The sequence below is a fragment of the Phocoena sinus genome, chromosome 4 (genome assembly GCF_008692025.1).
Source record: "Phocoena sinus isolate mPhoSin1 chromosome 4, mPhoSin1.pri, whole genome shotgun sequence".
NCBI lineage: Eukaryota > Metazoa > Chordata > Mammalia > Artiodactyla > Phocoenidae > Phocoena > Phocoena sinus.
The window spans coordinates 136,907,502-136,925,195 of NC_045766.1; the positions used below are offsets into that span (position 1 = coordinate 136,907,502).

At 46.9% G+C, this 17,694-nt stretch overlaps 1 protein-coding gene across 4 annotated transcripts in view; it reads left to right on the forward strand.

Annotated features, from left to right (window-relative positions):
* DOP1B (DOP1 leucine zipper like protein B) overlaps positions 1 to 17,694 on the forward strand; it is a 110,755-nt gene continuing 93,061 nt past the window's right edge. For all 4 annotated transcript variants that reach the window (XR_004349670.1, XR_004349671.1, XM_032630347.1 and 1 more), the window contains exons 1-2: positions 1 to 164; positions 6,037 to 6,194. Coding sequence is in view for 2 of the 4 variants with exons in the window: in XM_032630347.1 (XP_032486238.1) it covers positions 6,057 to 6,194 (138 nt within the window). In the remaining 2 variants the exon portion in view is untranslated. The remainder of the gene's footprint in view (positions 165 to 6,036; positions 6,195 to 17,694) is intronic.

Below are 17,694 nucleotides of genomic sequence, written 5' to 3' on the forward strand. Positions count from 1 at the left end.
CCCAGTGTCCTGGAGCCGCGGCCGCTGCGGCTCGGGAGCTGCGCTTTCTCCGCCGTTCCGGCTGCTGGCCGCGCCGCAGCTGCCGATCGTTTAACCCTTGGCGTCCAGCTGGGCTCCTCCGCGCCTCCCGTGGGCGCGCCCGCCGAGAAAGGTCGCCGCCGCCGGTAAGTCAGGCCGGCGCCTTCGGCCGCCAGGCGAAGCCGAGGGAGCCGGGGCGTCTCCTCTTGAGGGTCCGTGAGCGGCAGGTGCTTCCTCTCCGGGTGCACAGGGTTCGGGCGGCGCCTTGGAGGCGGGCCTGGTGTGCAGGTGGCTCCCCCGAGCGCGGCCGGGGCCCACCGGCGCTCACTGCTGCAGTGCGGGGGCGGCCCTAGCGAGGCCGCTAGTGGGCGTGGGCTCCGGCCCCGGCCCCGCAAGGGACAGCCCGGGAGGCTAAGCGGGGTCCCCTCCCAGTTCCCCCGGCTCCCCGCAGCGAAGGAAGAGCGGCCGGGCCCGGCGTGGCCTCTCGTCCGGCAGGTAGAGGTCAGGTGGGTCACGGCCCGGCCGCCCCTCACCGCGGCCGGCGGATGCCGAAGCCGCGGCTTTGTTTGCTCGAGGTCCTGGTCGGGGAGCAGGGCTAGGGATCGAGACCTTTATAAGATGAAGGCTTTCCTGTTAAGGGAAGACCCCCCAAGTCTTCCCGACTGTCCGCCGGAGAAGGGATCCCAGCCGTAGTGCGCGCTCAGCCGTCTGGCCCCTCCGTCTTGCAGGATTGCCAGCTGCTGCCTTCCTGGATGGTCTTTTACCAACTCAGTGCCGCTGCTTATGGGGTCTGTTACCCTCAGGTGTTTCCCTAACCTGGGACAGCTGCCCTACACTTGGGAGAATCTTTGCAGCATATTTTGGTAAGGCAGTGGAAGCGCTCCTCTCCCCCCAAGGCTTTCTCCCATTATGTGTCTTACATTTTTGCCACCTCAATTTAATTACCACTCTGAAAGACCCGATTCAAAATCATGTGCCTACTTGATTAAACCACTTACAGAGGAGTGTTTCTGTGCTGTGACTGAGGATCATTATCGACTGATGGCGCATGGGAGGGTGACTCTGACACTTTTCACTCACCTATGTTTTCATTTAACTCAGAAACGGTCCTTCGTGTAAACCTCTTTAATACTAACTTCTTTTGGATCTAGACAGTTGATTTTTCACTCAAACTTGTTTTCCTAAGAAATTAAGAAGGGTTAAGGTGAGAGATCCCCAGCTGACATTTTCCATTTTCTGGCGGATTCATCTGGTCTGATACGCCTGTTTATACGACTACTCCTTTGGGTGTAATTGTGAAGAGGCTGTAGAACTCTATCAGTCTTACTGAGCTATTGAGTCTCTCACAGAAAAGGTTTCCAGAGTAGATTGCAAAAACATTGTTAAAAGAGGTCTATAAGGGCTGCACTATTAATTTTACCTGTAGCTTAATGTAGTCGAGGCTCTGTGGCACCTGGCTGGCCTGAGCTGGAATCCTAATTCTGCCAGTTGCTTGCTATGTGACCCCAGCAATTTTCTGGAGGGCCTGATTCCCAGTATCCTCATCTGGAGGCTGATAATACCCATCTCTTAGGACTCTTGTGTGTTGCATGAGAGAAATACATGCAGAAATGATGGATTTGCCAAGCACCCCCCAGAAGACTCGCTTACTAGCATAGTATCAAGTGCCCCATATTTTGAAATAAAAGAGCTTGCATATTTCCAAACTCTCACCAGTGCTGTTAGTTACATTGAATAGTACTTTCTTCTTACAGCCAACCATAACATTGAACTGCTCCAGTTACCTGCTCTTACCTGGCTGACGCCTTCCTAACCGTAAGCAGTGGTACCCCTCTGCCACCTCCCCTCCTAAACACATGTTATTGCTGACAAGGCTCTCTTCCTGCTGACAAGCGCCCACACCTGTGGACTTTGAGGACGTCTCTGCTGGTAGCTGGGCTTCCTCTGCCCTTCTTGCCAGCTTCACTCTGTTACATCAGCCCACCCTCCATCACTGTGCCGCATTAAACTGAAATTACATGTTTAGGTGTTTCCTCTTTTATTAGGCTCTGAACTGTGAGAGTAGAACCCTGCCGTGTTCATGTTTCTTTCTCCAGTGCATGGACACCTAATACAGTGAACAGACTGCATGGAGTACTGCAGTGGTTCAGAGACACGGGATTTCAGACCTGTACATTTCCTGGAATTAAAAAAAAAAAAAAACTTATGGACTGTTGGGATGTACTAATGTCTTATCTCTTTACTTGGCAAAACAAACTACACCTCTCGTTACCATCCTTGATAATTTCAAAAAGTATGAAGGCTATTATTTCAGCAAAAGGGGCAGGCCTTTCCAAGAATGAGCAGACGATCTTGCTGTATGCCTATGCATAGCACAGTATATTTTTGCAGAGAGGCCCAGCATGTGCAAAGGCTCTGTGGTAGAATGAGTTGTCTTAGGACAAGCAGAGTGCCTTGAGGAGAGTCAGGTGGAGCCTTGTAGGCCACAGAGTGGGGTGGGGGGAATGTGGACTTACTGTAGGCTTAATGGGAAGAGTTTAAACATGGTGGGGAAGTGCTTTATGTTTTAAGAGGACTTGGAGTGCTGTGTGAAAGTACACTGGAGAGGGGCAAGAGTGAAGGAGAACCCTTAGGAAGCTTCTACATCAGGCTTGCAGGAGAAAGGTGGCTTGCACAGTGGAGAGTCCACGGGTATTTTGGAAGAAGAGCCAATGGGACTTGGGTTGAGTGTGACAGGTGAAGAGAAGGAAGAGTCCAGGACGATGTTGAAGTTCCCATAGATGGTGGGGCCACTTTCTGAGGAAAAGAAGACTGGAGAAGGAGCAGGTTGAGCAGATAGAATCAAGAGTAGCGGGTTTTTTAACGCGGAAGCAACTTAAACGTCCACTGATGGATGAATGTGTAAAGAAGATATGGTGTATATACATGCAATGGAATATTATGCAGCCATAGAAAAGAATGAAATAATGCCATTTTTAGCAACATGAATGGACCTAGAGATTATCATACTAAGTGAAGTAAGTCAGAAAGAGACAAATACTATATGATATCACTTCTATGTGGAACCTAAAATATGACACAAATGAACTTATCTACGAAACAGAAACAGACTCACAGACATAGAGAACAGACTTGTGGTTGCCAAGGGGGAGGGGAGGTAGGGGAGGGATGGAGTGAGAGTTTGGGATTAGCAGATGCAAACTATTATATATAGAATGGATAAACAATAAGGTCCTACTGTATAACACCGGGATCTATATTCCATATCCTGTAATAAACTATATTGGAAAAGAAGAAACAAAGAGGGTTTTTCAAAAACAGTGTTATTGAGGTATAATTTACAGACCATAAAATTCAGTCATTGAAATATACTGTTCAGTGATTTTTAGTAAATTTACAGAGGTGTACAGACATCACCATAATCTGATTTTAGCGCATTTCCATTACCCCCCAAAAGAACCCTTGTGCCCATTTGCAGATACTCCCCAGTTCGTACTCCCCACCCTAGGCAACTACTGTTTAATCTACTTGCATCTCTACAGATTGGCCTATTCTGGGCATTTCATATAGATGGAATCGTACAGTATGTGGCCTTTTATGACTGGCTTCTTCCACTAAGCTTGTAATTTCCAGCTTCATCCACCCCGTCACATGTTTCAGGACTCTGTTCCTTCTCATTGCTGAAGAGCGTGCCATCGTGTGGCTAGACCACGTTTTGTTGATGGACACTCGAGTGTCTAGTTTGGGATGCACCTGGTTTGAGACACGCGTGCCATATCCGGGTGGAGAAGTCAAGGAAACACTTGCATGAATTTGGGCCTTGGAGGGGGAGGTTCGGGAGGTTATAAATCTGTGGGTCATGAGCATGAAGATGGTATTAGTTAGTTAAAGGAATGGAGAGATCATTGGGGGTGGAGAGAGAGAGAGAAGGCCCAAGCTGGGAAGGCCTGGGAATGCCAACATTTGGCAGTCGTGTAGAGGAGGATGGGCCTGCAGAGAAGGTACAGCAGAGATGTCGGTGGGCCAGAGGAGTGTGGGCAGACAGGAGGCTGTTTGGAGAAGGAGGAAGTGGCCTGCTGCACAGCCCTCCTGAGAGGTGAATGAGGAAACAGGGTCCACTGACGTTGGCAACTCGAAAGTTGCGTTGGCCTGAAGAAGACCACAATGGGCCCAGAGCAATCGGAAAGTGAAGTAGAAGATATCGTGGGAGTCTTACAACCTCACTGTGGCCAATAAATGAAAGATTGAGGCTTAAACATCACGTTGACCCTGCAGTTCAGTTTCTTCCGTCTGCGATATCTGGCTTTTTATTTGACTGACAGCATGCAGCTCGGTTAGCCAACTAACTCCAACTCAGGGGATTTAATCATGTCACCATTGCTCTGTATTTCTCTCTCCTTTCAGACCACGTCCTAGTGAGATATTACTTAGGTCCATAAATCAAACAGGATTGTGTTTGGTTGTGAGTAACAGAAAACTTGATTGAATGGCAGCTTAAACAAATTAGCTCTTATGTGCAGAAAACAGTAAGTCCAGGGGCAGAGTGTCCAGGGTTGGTATGGCACCTTCTTAAAGCCATCTGGGGCCTCAACTGCTCTGTGCTTCCACTTATGCAGGGAAGTCGTGCCTTAAAGATGGCTCTTTCCTCGCGGTTGCAAGATGTGGCTTCAGCTCCAGCATCAAACCTTTGTTTTGGGCAGAAAGAAGGGGAAAGGTGGAGGACAACAGGCCAGAAGAGTCCCCCACCAGCAGCTTCTATTTGTCCAGCACTGTCATACGGCCACCTAGCTGTAAGGGAGGCTGGGAACTATAGTGCCGCCCTGAGCAAAATGAGGGTTCTCTTAGTGTGGAAAAGGGGGCAAGGAATTTGGTGTGGGTGCCTGCCACACTTTAAATAGATCTTAATCAGATGAAGACTAGAGAAGGGAGGCAAGTGGAAACCCTAAGGCATCACTTTTGAGAAAACATTGGAGTATGGAGCTTGGCGACAAGTCAAGAGAACGATTCGACATTTCCACGCCTTGTGGAGTGCTTTTCAGAGCTGTAACTTGTTTGAATAGACTGATGGCTTGACCTTCAGATTTTTTTTTTTAAATGAAGGAGTAAAAACAAAACTTAAGCGTGTATTTCTATATGTTATAATGTATAAATGGTGGATGTTTTCAAAAATGCAAATCTGCAGCATCTCATGTTTCCTTTTGTCACATTGGGGATGAGAAGAAAAGGAAATGGTTGCTGTTGGCATCGGGCTCAGGTAGTCGATGTCTCGGGCTTTGCAGTAGCTGTAGTGGTTCATATATAATGAATGCATCTAGCCACAGGAAAAAAAAAGAGAGAATCCATCAAAGAATATACAAGGGCCAGAATAAAATGATGACTGCTTGGGCCCTGGTGTGACACACCTCCGTGCAGACTCCTCACCCAGGGGCATAGAGCTGTCGGGGGCCTGGCAGATAATTGGCACTTAGTAAATGAACAGGCACGCGGTGGGTTTCTGACACCACTGCTGTCAGACGCTTCACCCTTAGGTCCTTTTTTTCCTCCTGGTTTTCTTGTAGAATATTTCCAGTCCTCTCTCCGAGTCTAGTTGTAGAGGATTGGATTCCTAAACCAACTGTTCAATTAAGACCATAGATGGGCTTTTCCTTAGGTTTTATAAATGCCCTATGCTGGAGGGGACCGCCTGCGTTGAGAATTACCAGTCAGCAACAACATGCAGTTAGCCACTTTGTGACTTGGCTCCTAGAATTCATTTTGTCCATTGAGTGGAACTCTAGCGTTTCACTTCTTTCTGCTCTGTCCATTTGTCTCCCTCGGAGTCCAGTAGGGCCGGAACCGTTTATCTTTTATCTGCCATCGTGCCTGGCTCAGCAGCCTTGCTAAATATTTGAGTTGGATCGCCCAGCACGTTTGTGCATAGGAACGTTTGTGGCTGTGTGTCCCCTGGGACTCTGGGCTGGGAACACTTTTCATCCTCGAAGAGCTGCCTCATTTGTTTATTCACTGATTCCCTCTTAGATACCTTCTCTGCTGCGAGAATGGACCCAGAAGAGCAGGAGCTATTGAATGATTACAGATACAGAAATTACTCTTCTGTGATTGAAAAGGCTTTAAGAAATTTTGAGTCCTCCAGCGAATGGGCGGATCTCATATCCTCACTGGGCAAGCTCAACAAGGTATGTGGGGCAGGGAGTGGATTGCAGGGACACAGCTGTCCTTTTATTATTTCCAGGACTTGTCTTTTTAATATTACACTACATGCTGATTACAGCCATTAGATAAGCAGAACCACCCATAATTCTGTTACCCACCCACTATTAACCTATTGGTGTACGTACCCTCCACTTTCAGCCCTTTTTTTTCTGAGCATAGACATGCAGTGTGGATATAGTCGATAGAACAGCTGAACAGTCTGTTTTCTCAACAATATTTAGGTCTGAACAAGATAAATTTATAAATTATCCAGTTATTCAAAGATGAATTGTCCTTCGTGTACTGCTTAGGATCTTTATGGCTTTTTCTTCTCCAGTCTACTTTTTTCACCATTTTACTGCAAACTGGTAACTCCTAGAAGAATAAAGGATGAAATAATTACCGAAATCTGCCCAGAAATTGTGCATGTGTTTGGACGAAGGAAAAGGGGTTGCGTCTGAGAAAACCAAAACTGGTCGCATGTGGTCCTGACCTCGTGTTCTGTGGATGGGGACCATTGTATTTTTCCATCCTGCCCAGAAGGAGGGTGACACAGTGATGCTCAAACACTCAGGCGACCACTGTGACCTGTAGGAAGAAGATACCTGGGCTCGAAGAGGCTGTGCCTGGCTCCGTTACTGTCTGGCCGGGGCTCCTGGCTGTGACACCTGACTTTGGAGCCCGAGTGCCATATGGGAGCTGGGAGATGTCCAGCCTAGTCTGGGAGGTCCCCATTCCCCGGGTAACACACACCAGGGGACTCTATAACAAACCTCGCTAAAGAGAAAGAATCTGTCCGTTTACCTCTTCAAGGGACCAGGGTAGGGGGAGTGAGAATGCGAGCAGCCTGACCACGGGGGCAGCGCCTGGGCAGCCGTCCAGCACCAACCTCCCGAAAGCAGCTATCAGCACCCACAGATGGCAAAGAGGAGATAGGCAGTTATTACAGGCAGTGGCCGGGAAACTGCACGGTCTCTGCAAAGTGTATTTACAACATGTGAACATCACGGCTGGTGCTGGCTGGGGTGGAGACGTGTAATAAAACAGCAAATAAGGGCTTGAGATTGCTTTGGCTGTAGAGCTCTGACTCAGGACTTTTTCTAGCTGAAGGTAACATTCACTGTCTTAAACGAAGGTGGGTTGCCTTTCCAGGGGAAAGCGAGAAGCCCTGGAATGGGACTTGGACAGATTCGGGTTCTTCTAGATGTTTCTCTGTTTTAGTACTTGACTCTCCTGGAATCTAAAAACAGCATACTTTTGGGGAGGGGGTGTGTGTTCACTATTTTTCTGTTGAGTTAAAATTCATGTAACATAAAATTTACCGTTCAGCCATTTTAAAGTGGGCGGTTAAGTGGCTTTTAGTACATTCATGATGCTGTGCGGCCATCCCCACTATCTAGTTCTAGGACATTTTCACCACCCCAAAGGAAACCCTCTCCGTTACTCCCCTTCCCCTGTCCCTGGCAGCCACTAATCCACTTCCTGTGTCTATGAATATTTCATACAAAAGGACTGGTACAATGATGTGGTATTTTGTGTTGGGCTTCTTTCACTTAGCATGTTTCCAAGGTTCATGCACGTTGTAGTGTGTATCAGTACTTCATTGCTTTCTATGGCTGAATCATGTTCCATTGTATGAACAGACCGCATTTTGTTTATCCATTCATCAGTTGGGTTTCTACCTGTTGGCTCGTGTGAATAGGACTGTATGGATATTCATAATACAAGTTTTTGTTTGAACACTATTTTCATTTCTTCCGGGTTTATACCTAGGAGTAGAATTACTCAGTCATGTGGTCATTCTATATTAAACTTATTGAGGAACCACCAAACTCTTTTCCTCAGTGACTGCCCCATTTTACATGCCCACCAGCAATGTATGAAGGCTCCAGTTTCTTCTCAGTCTCAGTAACACTTATTTTCAGGTTTTTTGTTCTTTTTGTGTGGTACACGGGCCCCTCACCATTGTGGCCTCTCCCGTCGCGGAGCACAGGCTCCGGACGCGCAGGCTCAGCGGCCATGGCTCACGGGCCCAGCCGCTTCACGGCATGTGGGATCTTCCTGGACCAGGGCACGAACCCGTGTCCCCTGTATCGGCAGACGGACTCTCAACCACTGCGCCACCAGGGAAGCGCGATAGTGTCTTCTGATGCACAAAATTTTTAAATTTTTGATGAAGTCCAATTTTAACGTTTTTTCTTCTGTTGCTTGTACTTTTGGTGAATATCTAAGAAACCATTGCCAAATCCAAGATCATGGAGATTTACCCGTGTTTTCTTCTAAGAGTTTTATAGTTTTAATTCTTACATTTAGGTCTTTGATTCATTTTAATTTGTGTTTTGTTTTTGTTTTTTGTTTTTCATAGATGAATATCAAGTATGTAGTAAGGATAAAATTAACTCATAGCACACATGCAATTCAAACATGTAAAATTAAACAATCTACCATTGGGAAATGCAAACAACATATGGGCCAAAACTTCTAAAAAATACATGATAAACACAATAACCCATATTATTGTATATAACCAGGGATATTAGATATCTCTGGGATGGAAGAGGGGTGGGTTTGGGGCATGTGCATGCATTCTGATGTTCTGGAAACATTTTCTTTTTCTTTAAATTTAATTTTTTACTTTCTATTAGAGTATAGTTGATTTACAATGTTGCATTAGTTTCAGGTGCATAGCAAAGTGATTCAGTTATACATATATCCATTCTTTTTTAGATTCTTTTCCCATATAGGTTATTTCAGATTATTGAGTACAGTTCCCTGTGCTATACAGTACGTCCTTGTTGATTATCTGTTTATATATAGTAGTGTGTATATGTTAATCCCAAACTCCTGATTTATCCCTCCCCCCACCTTTCCCCTTTGGTAACCATCAGTTTGTTTTTGAAGTCTGAGTCTGTTTCTGTGTGTAATTAAGGTCATTTGTATCATTTTTTTTTAAGATTCCACATATAAGTGATATCACATGATATTTGTCTTTCTCTGTCTGACTTAGTTCACTAGTATGGTAATCTCTAGGTCCATCCATGTTGCTGAAAATGGTATTATTTCATTCTTCTTTTACAGCTGATATTCCATTGTATATATGTACCACATTTTCTTTATCCATTCCTTTGTCAGTGGACATTTAGGTTGCTTCCATTGTCTTGGCTATTGTAGCTAGTGCTTCAGTGAACATTTCAGTGCATGTATCTTTTCTTTTTTTTTTTTTTCTGGCCAGGCTGTGTGGCATGCAGGATCTTAGTTCCCCGACCAGGGATCAAAACCGTGCCCCCTGCATTGGAGAGAACAGTCTTAACCACTAGACCTCCAGGGAAGTCCCCCACCCCCTTTTTATGCATGTGTCTTTTCAAATTATGCTTTTCTCTGGATATATGCCCAAGAGTGGGATTGCTGGGTCATATGGGTCATATTTTTAGTTTTTTAAGGAACCTCCATACTGTTCTCCATAGCGGCTGTATCAATTTACATTCCCACCAACAGCGCAAGAGGGTTCCCTTTGCTCCACACCCTGTCCAGCATTTATTATTTGTAGACCTTTTGATGATAGCCATTCTGACTGAGTTAATTTTTGTACATGGCGTGAGGTGGGGCTCCAACTTCATTCTTTTGTGTGTGGAAATCCAGTTGTTTTGCGTGTGCAAAGCCATCCGTTGAAGAGACTGTTCTTTTGAAGGGTCTTGGAATCCCAATTAACTATAGAGAGATGGATTTAATTCTGGACTTTCATTTTTTTCATTGATTTATATGTTTATCCTTATGCCAATACCACACATTTTGATTATTATAGCTTTGTAGTAAGTTTTGAAGTGAGGAAGTAAGAGTCCTTCAACTTTGTTGTTTTTTTTTAGAATTGTTCTGGATTCCTTGAAATTCCATGTGAATTTTAGGATCAGCTTGTTAATTTCTGCAAAAAAGCCAAGTGGGATTTTGATAGGGATTGCACTGATTCTGTAGATCACTTTGGGGAGTATTGCCGTATTAACAGTATTGTCTTCTAATCCATGAACACAGAATGTCTTTCCATTTATTTAGGAACATGTATATTTTGAGGTAGGTAAAATTATAAACTTGGAAAGTGCAGTTCTTGAGCATTGAGGTATTCTGTGAAACAGGCTTTGTTTCACTGTACCTGAAAAACTTTCAGAAATGTTTAATCATTTTAACCCAACCCAGGTTATTGAGTACAGTTGAATCTTTCTTTAAGGAACTTTGAAAGCATTAGCCATTCATTCTTTCAATGGCCATCTGAGTGCCTAAAATGTGCCAGTAGGTGCCAGGGTGCAGCAGAGAGCAAAACTGACAAGACCGTGCCCTCATGCTGGTGGGGATGGGGGAAGCTGGATGATAAAATAGACGTGTTTTTAGGTGGTGATGAGTGCTGTGGGAACCGTGAAGAAGGGAAGGGAGGGTGAGGGTTGCTGAGACGATGCCATTTGACCAAGCCCAGAGGCTCTGGTGTGTCTGAGGCCAGGGAGGTTGCCACAGAGCAGGCGAGGGATGGGGAGAGTGTAGGAAACGAGGCTGCAGAGGAAAGGTGGGAGGACGTCTGATCGTGTCGGTCCTTTAAAGCTGGAGTCTGACAGTGGCCCCTGAGCTGGGGGCGGCTGCCCGGCAGAGTGCCACAACCTGGCTTCCCTTTTAGGTGCTAGAACCATTTCCAGCTGCTCTACTGGGTGGGGCCAGGCAGCAGCAGGGAGACCATTTAGGAGCTGTTGCTGTAACGTAGATGGGCCAGCAGGGACGTGTTTGGATTCTGAATGTACTTTGAAGGTGTTGCTCACAGGCTTTGTTCGCGGAGCGGATGTGGGATATAAGGGGAAAAGAGGAGTCCAGCATGACTCGCAGGTTTCTGCAAGGTTTTTGGCTTGAGAAGCTGAAAGGATGTGATAGGGAGGCTGGGCAGGGAGACCAGGGGCTCCCGTTGGAAGGTGTTAGTTTTTTTTTTTTTGCGGTACGCGGGCCTCACACTGCCGCGGTCTCTCCTGTTGCGGAGCACAGGCTCTGGACGCGCAGGCTCAGCGGCCATGGCTCACGGGCCCAGCCGCTAGGCGGCACGTAGGACCCCCCAGACCGGGGCACGAACCCGCGTCCCCTGCATCGGCAGGCAGACTCCCAACCACTGCGCCACCAGGGAAGCCCGAAGATGTTAGTTTGAGCGTCTGGAAGATGTTCCAGTGTGATGTCCATGGGCTGTGGGATACGAGTTGTATTGGATAAGAGTTTTAAAAAGACAACTTTTTGTTGTCAGCCAATTCCATGTAACCCCGCTCCTGTGTCCTCTTTGCTCCAGCTTCCTGTCCTCTGCTGCAATGATTAGGTAATGAGGGTGAGTGGCCCCCTTGATGAATTTGCAAGATGTCGGTGGGATGAGGGCGACACCGTCGTCTGTCCCTCCCCCAGCCTTGCCGATGACAGCTGACATCCGTAGAGAGCGCACTGTGCTGAGGACCTGGTGTGCATCCTTGTATAGACTTACAGCATGTCTTGAGATTGAACCCAGACCCTGTCTGCCGGCCTCCAACACAGTGCTCTGGAGCAGGGCCCCCAGCTATTTCCATGTCAGTGTCTGTGGCTCACATGAGGGGGTCAGGGATGTACCTCTTTGCTTTCTTCATTAGCCAAACGAGGCAGATCCGATTATTAGCCCCATTTTACTGGTGAAGTTAACTAACTTGCCCCATGTCATATGGCTGCTCAGTGGTTGTTAGGGGTTGAATTGTGTCCTCCAAAATAGACCTGTCGTAACCCCCAGTATCTCAGAGTGTGGCCTTCTTTGGAGATCTGATCTTTACAGGGCCAGTCAAGTTAAGACGAGGTCATTATCCAGGATGACTGTGTCCTTATAAAAGGGGGAAATTTGGACACAGACACAGACATGCAGAGAGGGAAGACGCCATGACAATGAAGGCAGAGATCCGGGTGATGCAGTTAAAAGCCAAGGAATGCCAAGATTGCCAGCAAACTGCCGGAGGCTAGAAGAGCGGCCTGGAGCAGATTGTCCCTCACTGCCTCGGAAGGAGCCAGCCCTGCCGACACCTTGATCTCAGACTCCCGGCCTCCATTTCTGTTGTTGTAGGCCTCCCCGCGGGTGGTGCTTTGTTACAGAAACCCTAGCAAACCGATACAGTGGTAGAACCACTGTGTACTGAACACTCAGGTGCTTGGGACCCAGCACTGAATACACGGTTCCTGCTGTCATGGAACCTAAGGCTTTGCTGGTAGCAGACAGACAGCGAATAAATACGTGCCGTTGGGGGCTGAATGCTAAGAGGAGAAGTTAACGAGGAGAGCTGGTAGTGAGGAAGGAGGATGGGATGCTGGCTCAGGCAGAGACGGCTGTCTGATAATGTGACATTGGAGATTTGAGCAGAGGCCCGGATGCGTCGAGCTAGCTGGTGGGGAGGCCATCTGGGACACGGGCCTGAGTCCAAGGTCCAGCAGGGGGTGGGCGTGGCTGGAGAGGAGAGGTAGCCAGGGCAGGTCACCGGGCTTTGTCCTGCGATGGAGGGACGCCACTGAGCTTCCAGGAAGGCTTTGAGCAAGGTGACCCATCACTGCCTTTCTCCGTAGGGGAATCCCTCCGGCTGATGCGTGGGGAATGAGCCTGATCACGGGAGCCTGTGGGTGGGAGTGGGCAGCCTCAGCACCCGGATCAGAGTTACTGGACGTGGAGGGTTTGGGAAGGTGCTGGAGAGAGCGAGCCTTGATCAGCTTAGCGATCACTTACTTCTGGGAGACTCGCGACTTGTGCATTCAAGGGGACCTGATAGGAGTTGATGCGAACAAAAAATTTTCTTAAGGCTTTTGTGATGCCTAGACTTCTTGGACTCTTGTGTGGACACACAAATTCAGTGAGTGAATTAGTGACGAACTAGTAAAAAATGCAAGCAGAAACAATATCGTGGTGTGCAAAGTTAGATGCAGCTGTGTTGTAATTAAGGTGGACGATTGCAAGTTATAAAACATAAACCATATACTCAACAGCAGAAGTGTATCTGGCTCAACTTGACAAGAGAAAACTGAGCCCCAAGAGGTTTTGGTTTGTCGGACTATAGACAGGTTCTAATGATATTATTTCTAAAACTTGCTAAAGTTTCAGTATCATTTTTAGAATCTTTCTGTATTATGGAAAAGTTTATCTTTTATAGTTTTATGTGTATCAACCTGAACAGGGTAATTTTTGCTTCATTGTTTATCTGAGACTTCAAGCTGTCACCTTTCACGGATCATTTTTAGATAAGTTTTGATCAAGTGCATTTGAGCCCTATGAACCCAACCACTGTACCAAGCCTGGGGTAGAACTTTGATTATGGAAATGAAGGATAGTTTATTTAAACTCTGTACATTTAAAAAACCTTAGCACTGAAGCTTCTTTTAAAAAAAGTCATAATGGTTCTGAATGGCCAGATAGCAGATGACATGCATGAGTAGCAAGGGAAATAGGTCTTGGGTATTGTTAAGTATTTCATCTTCTGAAGTCTTAACGCTGAACGACAAACACCTGCTTTTTAAAGCGGAGCCTCCTTGTTGTGGCATGATGGGAAGAAGGTGGCCGGAGCTCGGAGACCAGGTGAACTGTTCTGGCTCTTTACAGATCAGCTCCAAGACCTCGTCTACCTAAAATCTTGATGAGTCTCACCTGGATCCTGACGTTTACCCGAGCCCTGATAACTGCTTCTCTGTTAAATAGCATTAGTTCAGATAAAGCCTCTTTAGTTTGGGGTCTTGGTTAGTTTGCTAGGGCTGCCATAACAAAATACCACAGACTGGGTGGCTGCAAGAACAGAACTTGATTTCCTCGAAGGTCTGGGGGCCGGAAGTCCAAGATCAAGGTGTCGGCAGATTTGGTTTCTTCTGAGGCCTCTCTCCTTGGCTTGCCGACAGCTGCCTGTCGCTGTGTCCTCTTCTCCTTGTGTGTCTGTGTCCTAATCTCCTCTTCTTAGAAGGCCACCAGTCAGTCATATTGGACACCACCTATATGATCTCATTTTACCTTGGTCACCTCTTCAAGGACCCTGTCTCCAAATACATCCACATTCTGAGGTACCGGGGGTCAGGGTTTCAACATACGAATTTTGGGGACACAGTTCAGCCCATAACAGGGTATGATAATGAACTGCAATTTGTCCCTCCACGTATCAGCTGTTTAAAAAAGTTCATTTCTGGTGGAAGCCCAGGTGGCTTTTCATCACGTGCCTCACGGAAGAGTAGAGCGTTATTTATTTAATCATTTTTTACTGCCCTGGAGCACTGTGGAGAACTTCAGCTCTTGTGTGTGTAGTAATACAGGATGTGCCCGGAACTTCCGAGTCCCTCAGGGCAGCCTTCCAGACTGCCTCAGTCCACTGGGGCTGCTGTGACAATACCACAACCTGGGGGCCTTATCGACAACAGACATTTATTTCTCACTGTTCTGGAGGCTGAAGCCAAGGTCAAGGTGTAGGCAGATTCAGTGTCTAGTAAGGGCCCTCTTCCTCGTTCACAGTTGGCTGTCTTTGGTTGTGTCCTCACGTGGTGGAAGGGGCAGAGATCCCACTCTCGAGGGCTCCACCCTCATGACCTAATCACCTCCCAAAGGCCCACCTCCTAAGACCATCACACGGAGGGACACAGACATTTAGACCATGACCCTGATGACTTGTGCCCACGTGACTGCACCTCAGCGGCTCTGCACCAGCTTCTTTGTGGGGCTCTTTGCAGGGTGTCTTTTAGGGGAGTCCAGCCCTCCAGGTTGGGCTTCCCCATCTGTCTCCCTGTGAGGACCCTTGCAGTCCTCCTCCCACTGAGACACAGTCAGAATTGCTGCCCGTGATCCCTGCTGGACCAGACTCTGCTTAGCAAGTGAGCTGGAGTCAGGCCTTGAGCCCCTCTCAGCCCACGTGATGCCTGCTTCCATCTTGTCGACTCACTTTTGGGCCCCCATCCAGTAGAGAGATGGTGTCTCCGTTTAGGGCATTTATTTTAGTCATTTTCCAGCAACCTATTGCTCCTGTCTGGGGTGGTGACCTTGAGGGTAGAAGGTGTCAGATAAATGGGGTGTCAGGGTCATATTGGAAAGTCATGGGCCTAAATGCCTTCTGAGAAGAGACCAAACTTAAAGGATGTTGTTGGCAATTACTGACTCCTTTCACCTGTAAATAAAGTAGATCCTGCACCTCTGCCGGAGAGTGGTGAGCACAACGCCCACTTGTTTCTGGCAGTGTTCTGATCTTCTTGGCACTGGGACTTGAGAGATGCAGCTAATAGAACTCCCGTTGCTAATGCGTGAAGGCTGCCCCATCCTGTGCCACTGTTCTATCTTCCTTCTTTTTGTGGGTGATGCCCTAGGTGGCATCATTGCTTCTTACCCTACCCCAGGCTCTCCAGAAGGAGCTGAGAACTGGCAGGCGCTTTGCTGTTCAGGGTTGAGAGAATGGCCTCACCGTGAGCCACTCAAACACCATACGGCTGACATGCTCCTTCTGGAAAAGTGCATTTCTTTTTGCTGAAGGGAGTCTGATAGGCTGCCAATAATTGATAGCTAGGATAGTCTATTTATTTTGCATCTGAGCCAAGGATTTTTTTCTTTTTTTTTTTTTGTGCTGGTCTTCCTTTCAGATCTGCTGGAGGGATGGAAATAGTCCAGATTTGGACAGGTGAATTAGTCTTCCAGTAATCTTATGACAAAAGCTCATCTGAAAAAAAAAAAGGCTCATCTAGCAGAAGTGAGTTTATGGATAAGGAAAAGGGCTGTGGTTTCCTTGCGTGTTATAAACACTATCAAAAAAGCTAAGAAACCAGAAATATCATGTCAGGACTGAACTGTGTCGTCCCCCCCAAACCCCGCCTCAGCCACCAAATGCATCCATCAGAGCACCCCCTAGTGTGACTGTATCTGGAGATAGGGTTTTCAGGAGGTAAGGTTAAATGAAGTCATAAGCGTGAGGCCCTAATCCAGTAGGACTGTGGCCTTAGAAGAGCGAGCTCTCCCCTCCACATGAGGACACAGCGAGAAGGCACCGTCTACAAACCAGGAGGAGAACTGAGTCAGTCGGTACCTTGATCTGGGACTTCTAGTCTCCAGAATGGTGAGAAATACATTTCTGTTGTTTAAACCACCTAACCTGTGGTATTTTGTTACGGCAAACTAATACAGAAGGAAATAAGTTTAAGCTGGGCTATTTTTCAAAAAGGACGACTGATTGAACATGAACACCAATATACAAGCTTGCATCTGAGCAGGCATTCCCATTTAGTTATCTTTTTAAATGGTCTTCTCTTTTTTCCCTTTTTTTTTACAATTTTGTTGTACAATAAACTACACGTATATAAAGTGTATAATGGATGAGTTCTGATGTGTGGATATCCCTATGAAACCATCACCATATAAGATAATGAGCATGTATCCGTCACCCCCAGAAGTTTCTTCCTGGCCTTTTGTGGTCCCTCCTCCCTCCCTCCCCTCTCTCCCCCATCCCCAGGCAACTGCTGATCTGCCTTCTATCACCATTGACTAGTTTGCATTTTCTAAAATTTTATATAAACAGACTCATACAGTATATACTCTTTTTTTTTTTCCTGGTCTGCCTTCTTTTCGCTCAGCCAAGCTATTCTGAGAGTCATCCAAGTCCTATGTATTGATAGTTTTTGCCTTTTTACTACTGAGTAGGGTTTTATGGATATACACCATTTATTTATCCATTTGCCTGTTAATGGACATCGAGTTGCTTCCAGTAGGTATATATTTAACTTTAAAAAACTGCCAAATTGGGCTTCCCTGGTGGCGCAGTGGTTGGGAGTCTGCCTGCCGATGCAGGGGACGCGGATTCGTGCCCTGGTCCGGGAAGGTCCCACATGCTGCGGAGCGGCTGGGCCCGTGAGCCATGGCCGCTGAGCCTGCGCGTCCGGAGCCTGTGCTCCGCAACAGGAGAGGCCACAACAGTGAGAGGCCCGCATACCGCAAAAAAAAACAAAAACAAAAAACAAAAAAAAACCTGCCAAATTGTTTTCCAAAGTGTCATTTTACACCAGCAGTTACAAGGACTCCAGTTCTTCCATATTCTTGCCAACACTTGGTATGGGCAGTCTTTTTTTTAAATTGAAGTACAGTTGATTTCCAATATTTTATTAGTTTCAGTTGTACAGCATAGTGAATCAGTATTTTTACAGATTATACTCCATTAAAACTTATTACAGGATAATGGCTTTAATTCCCTGAACTGTACAATATATCCTTGTTGCTTATCTATTTTATACATAATAGTTTGTATCTCTTTTTTTTTTTTTTTTTTTTTTGCGGTACGCGGGCCTCTCACTGTTGTGGCCTCTCCCGTTGCGGAGCACAGACTCCAGACGCGCAGGCTCAGCGGCCATGGCTCACGGGCCCAGCCGCTCCGCGGCATGTGGGATCTTCCCGGACCGGGGCACGAACCCATGTCCCCTGCATCGGCAGGCGGACTCTCAACCACTGCGCCACCAGGGAAGCCCTAG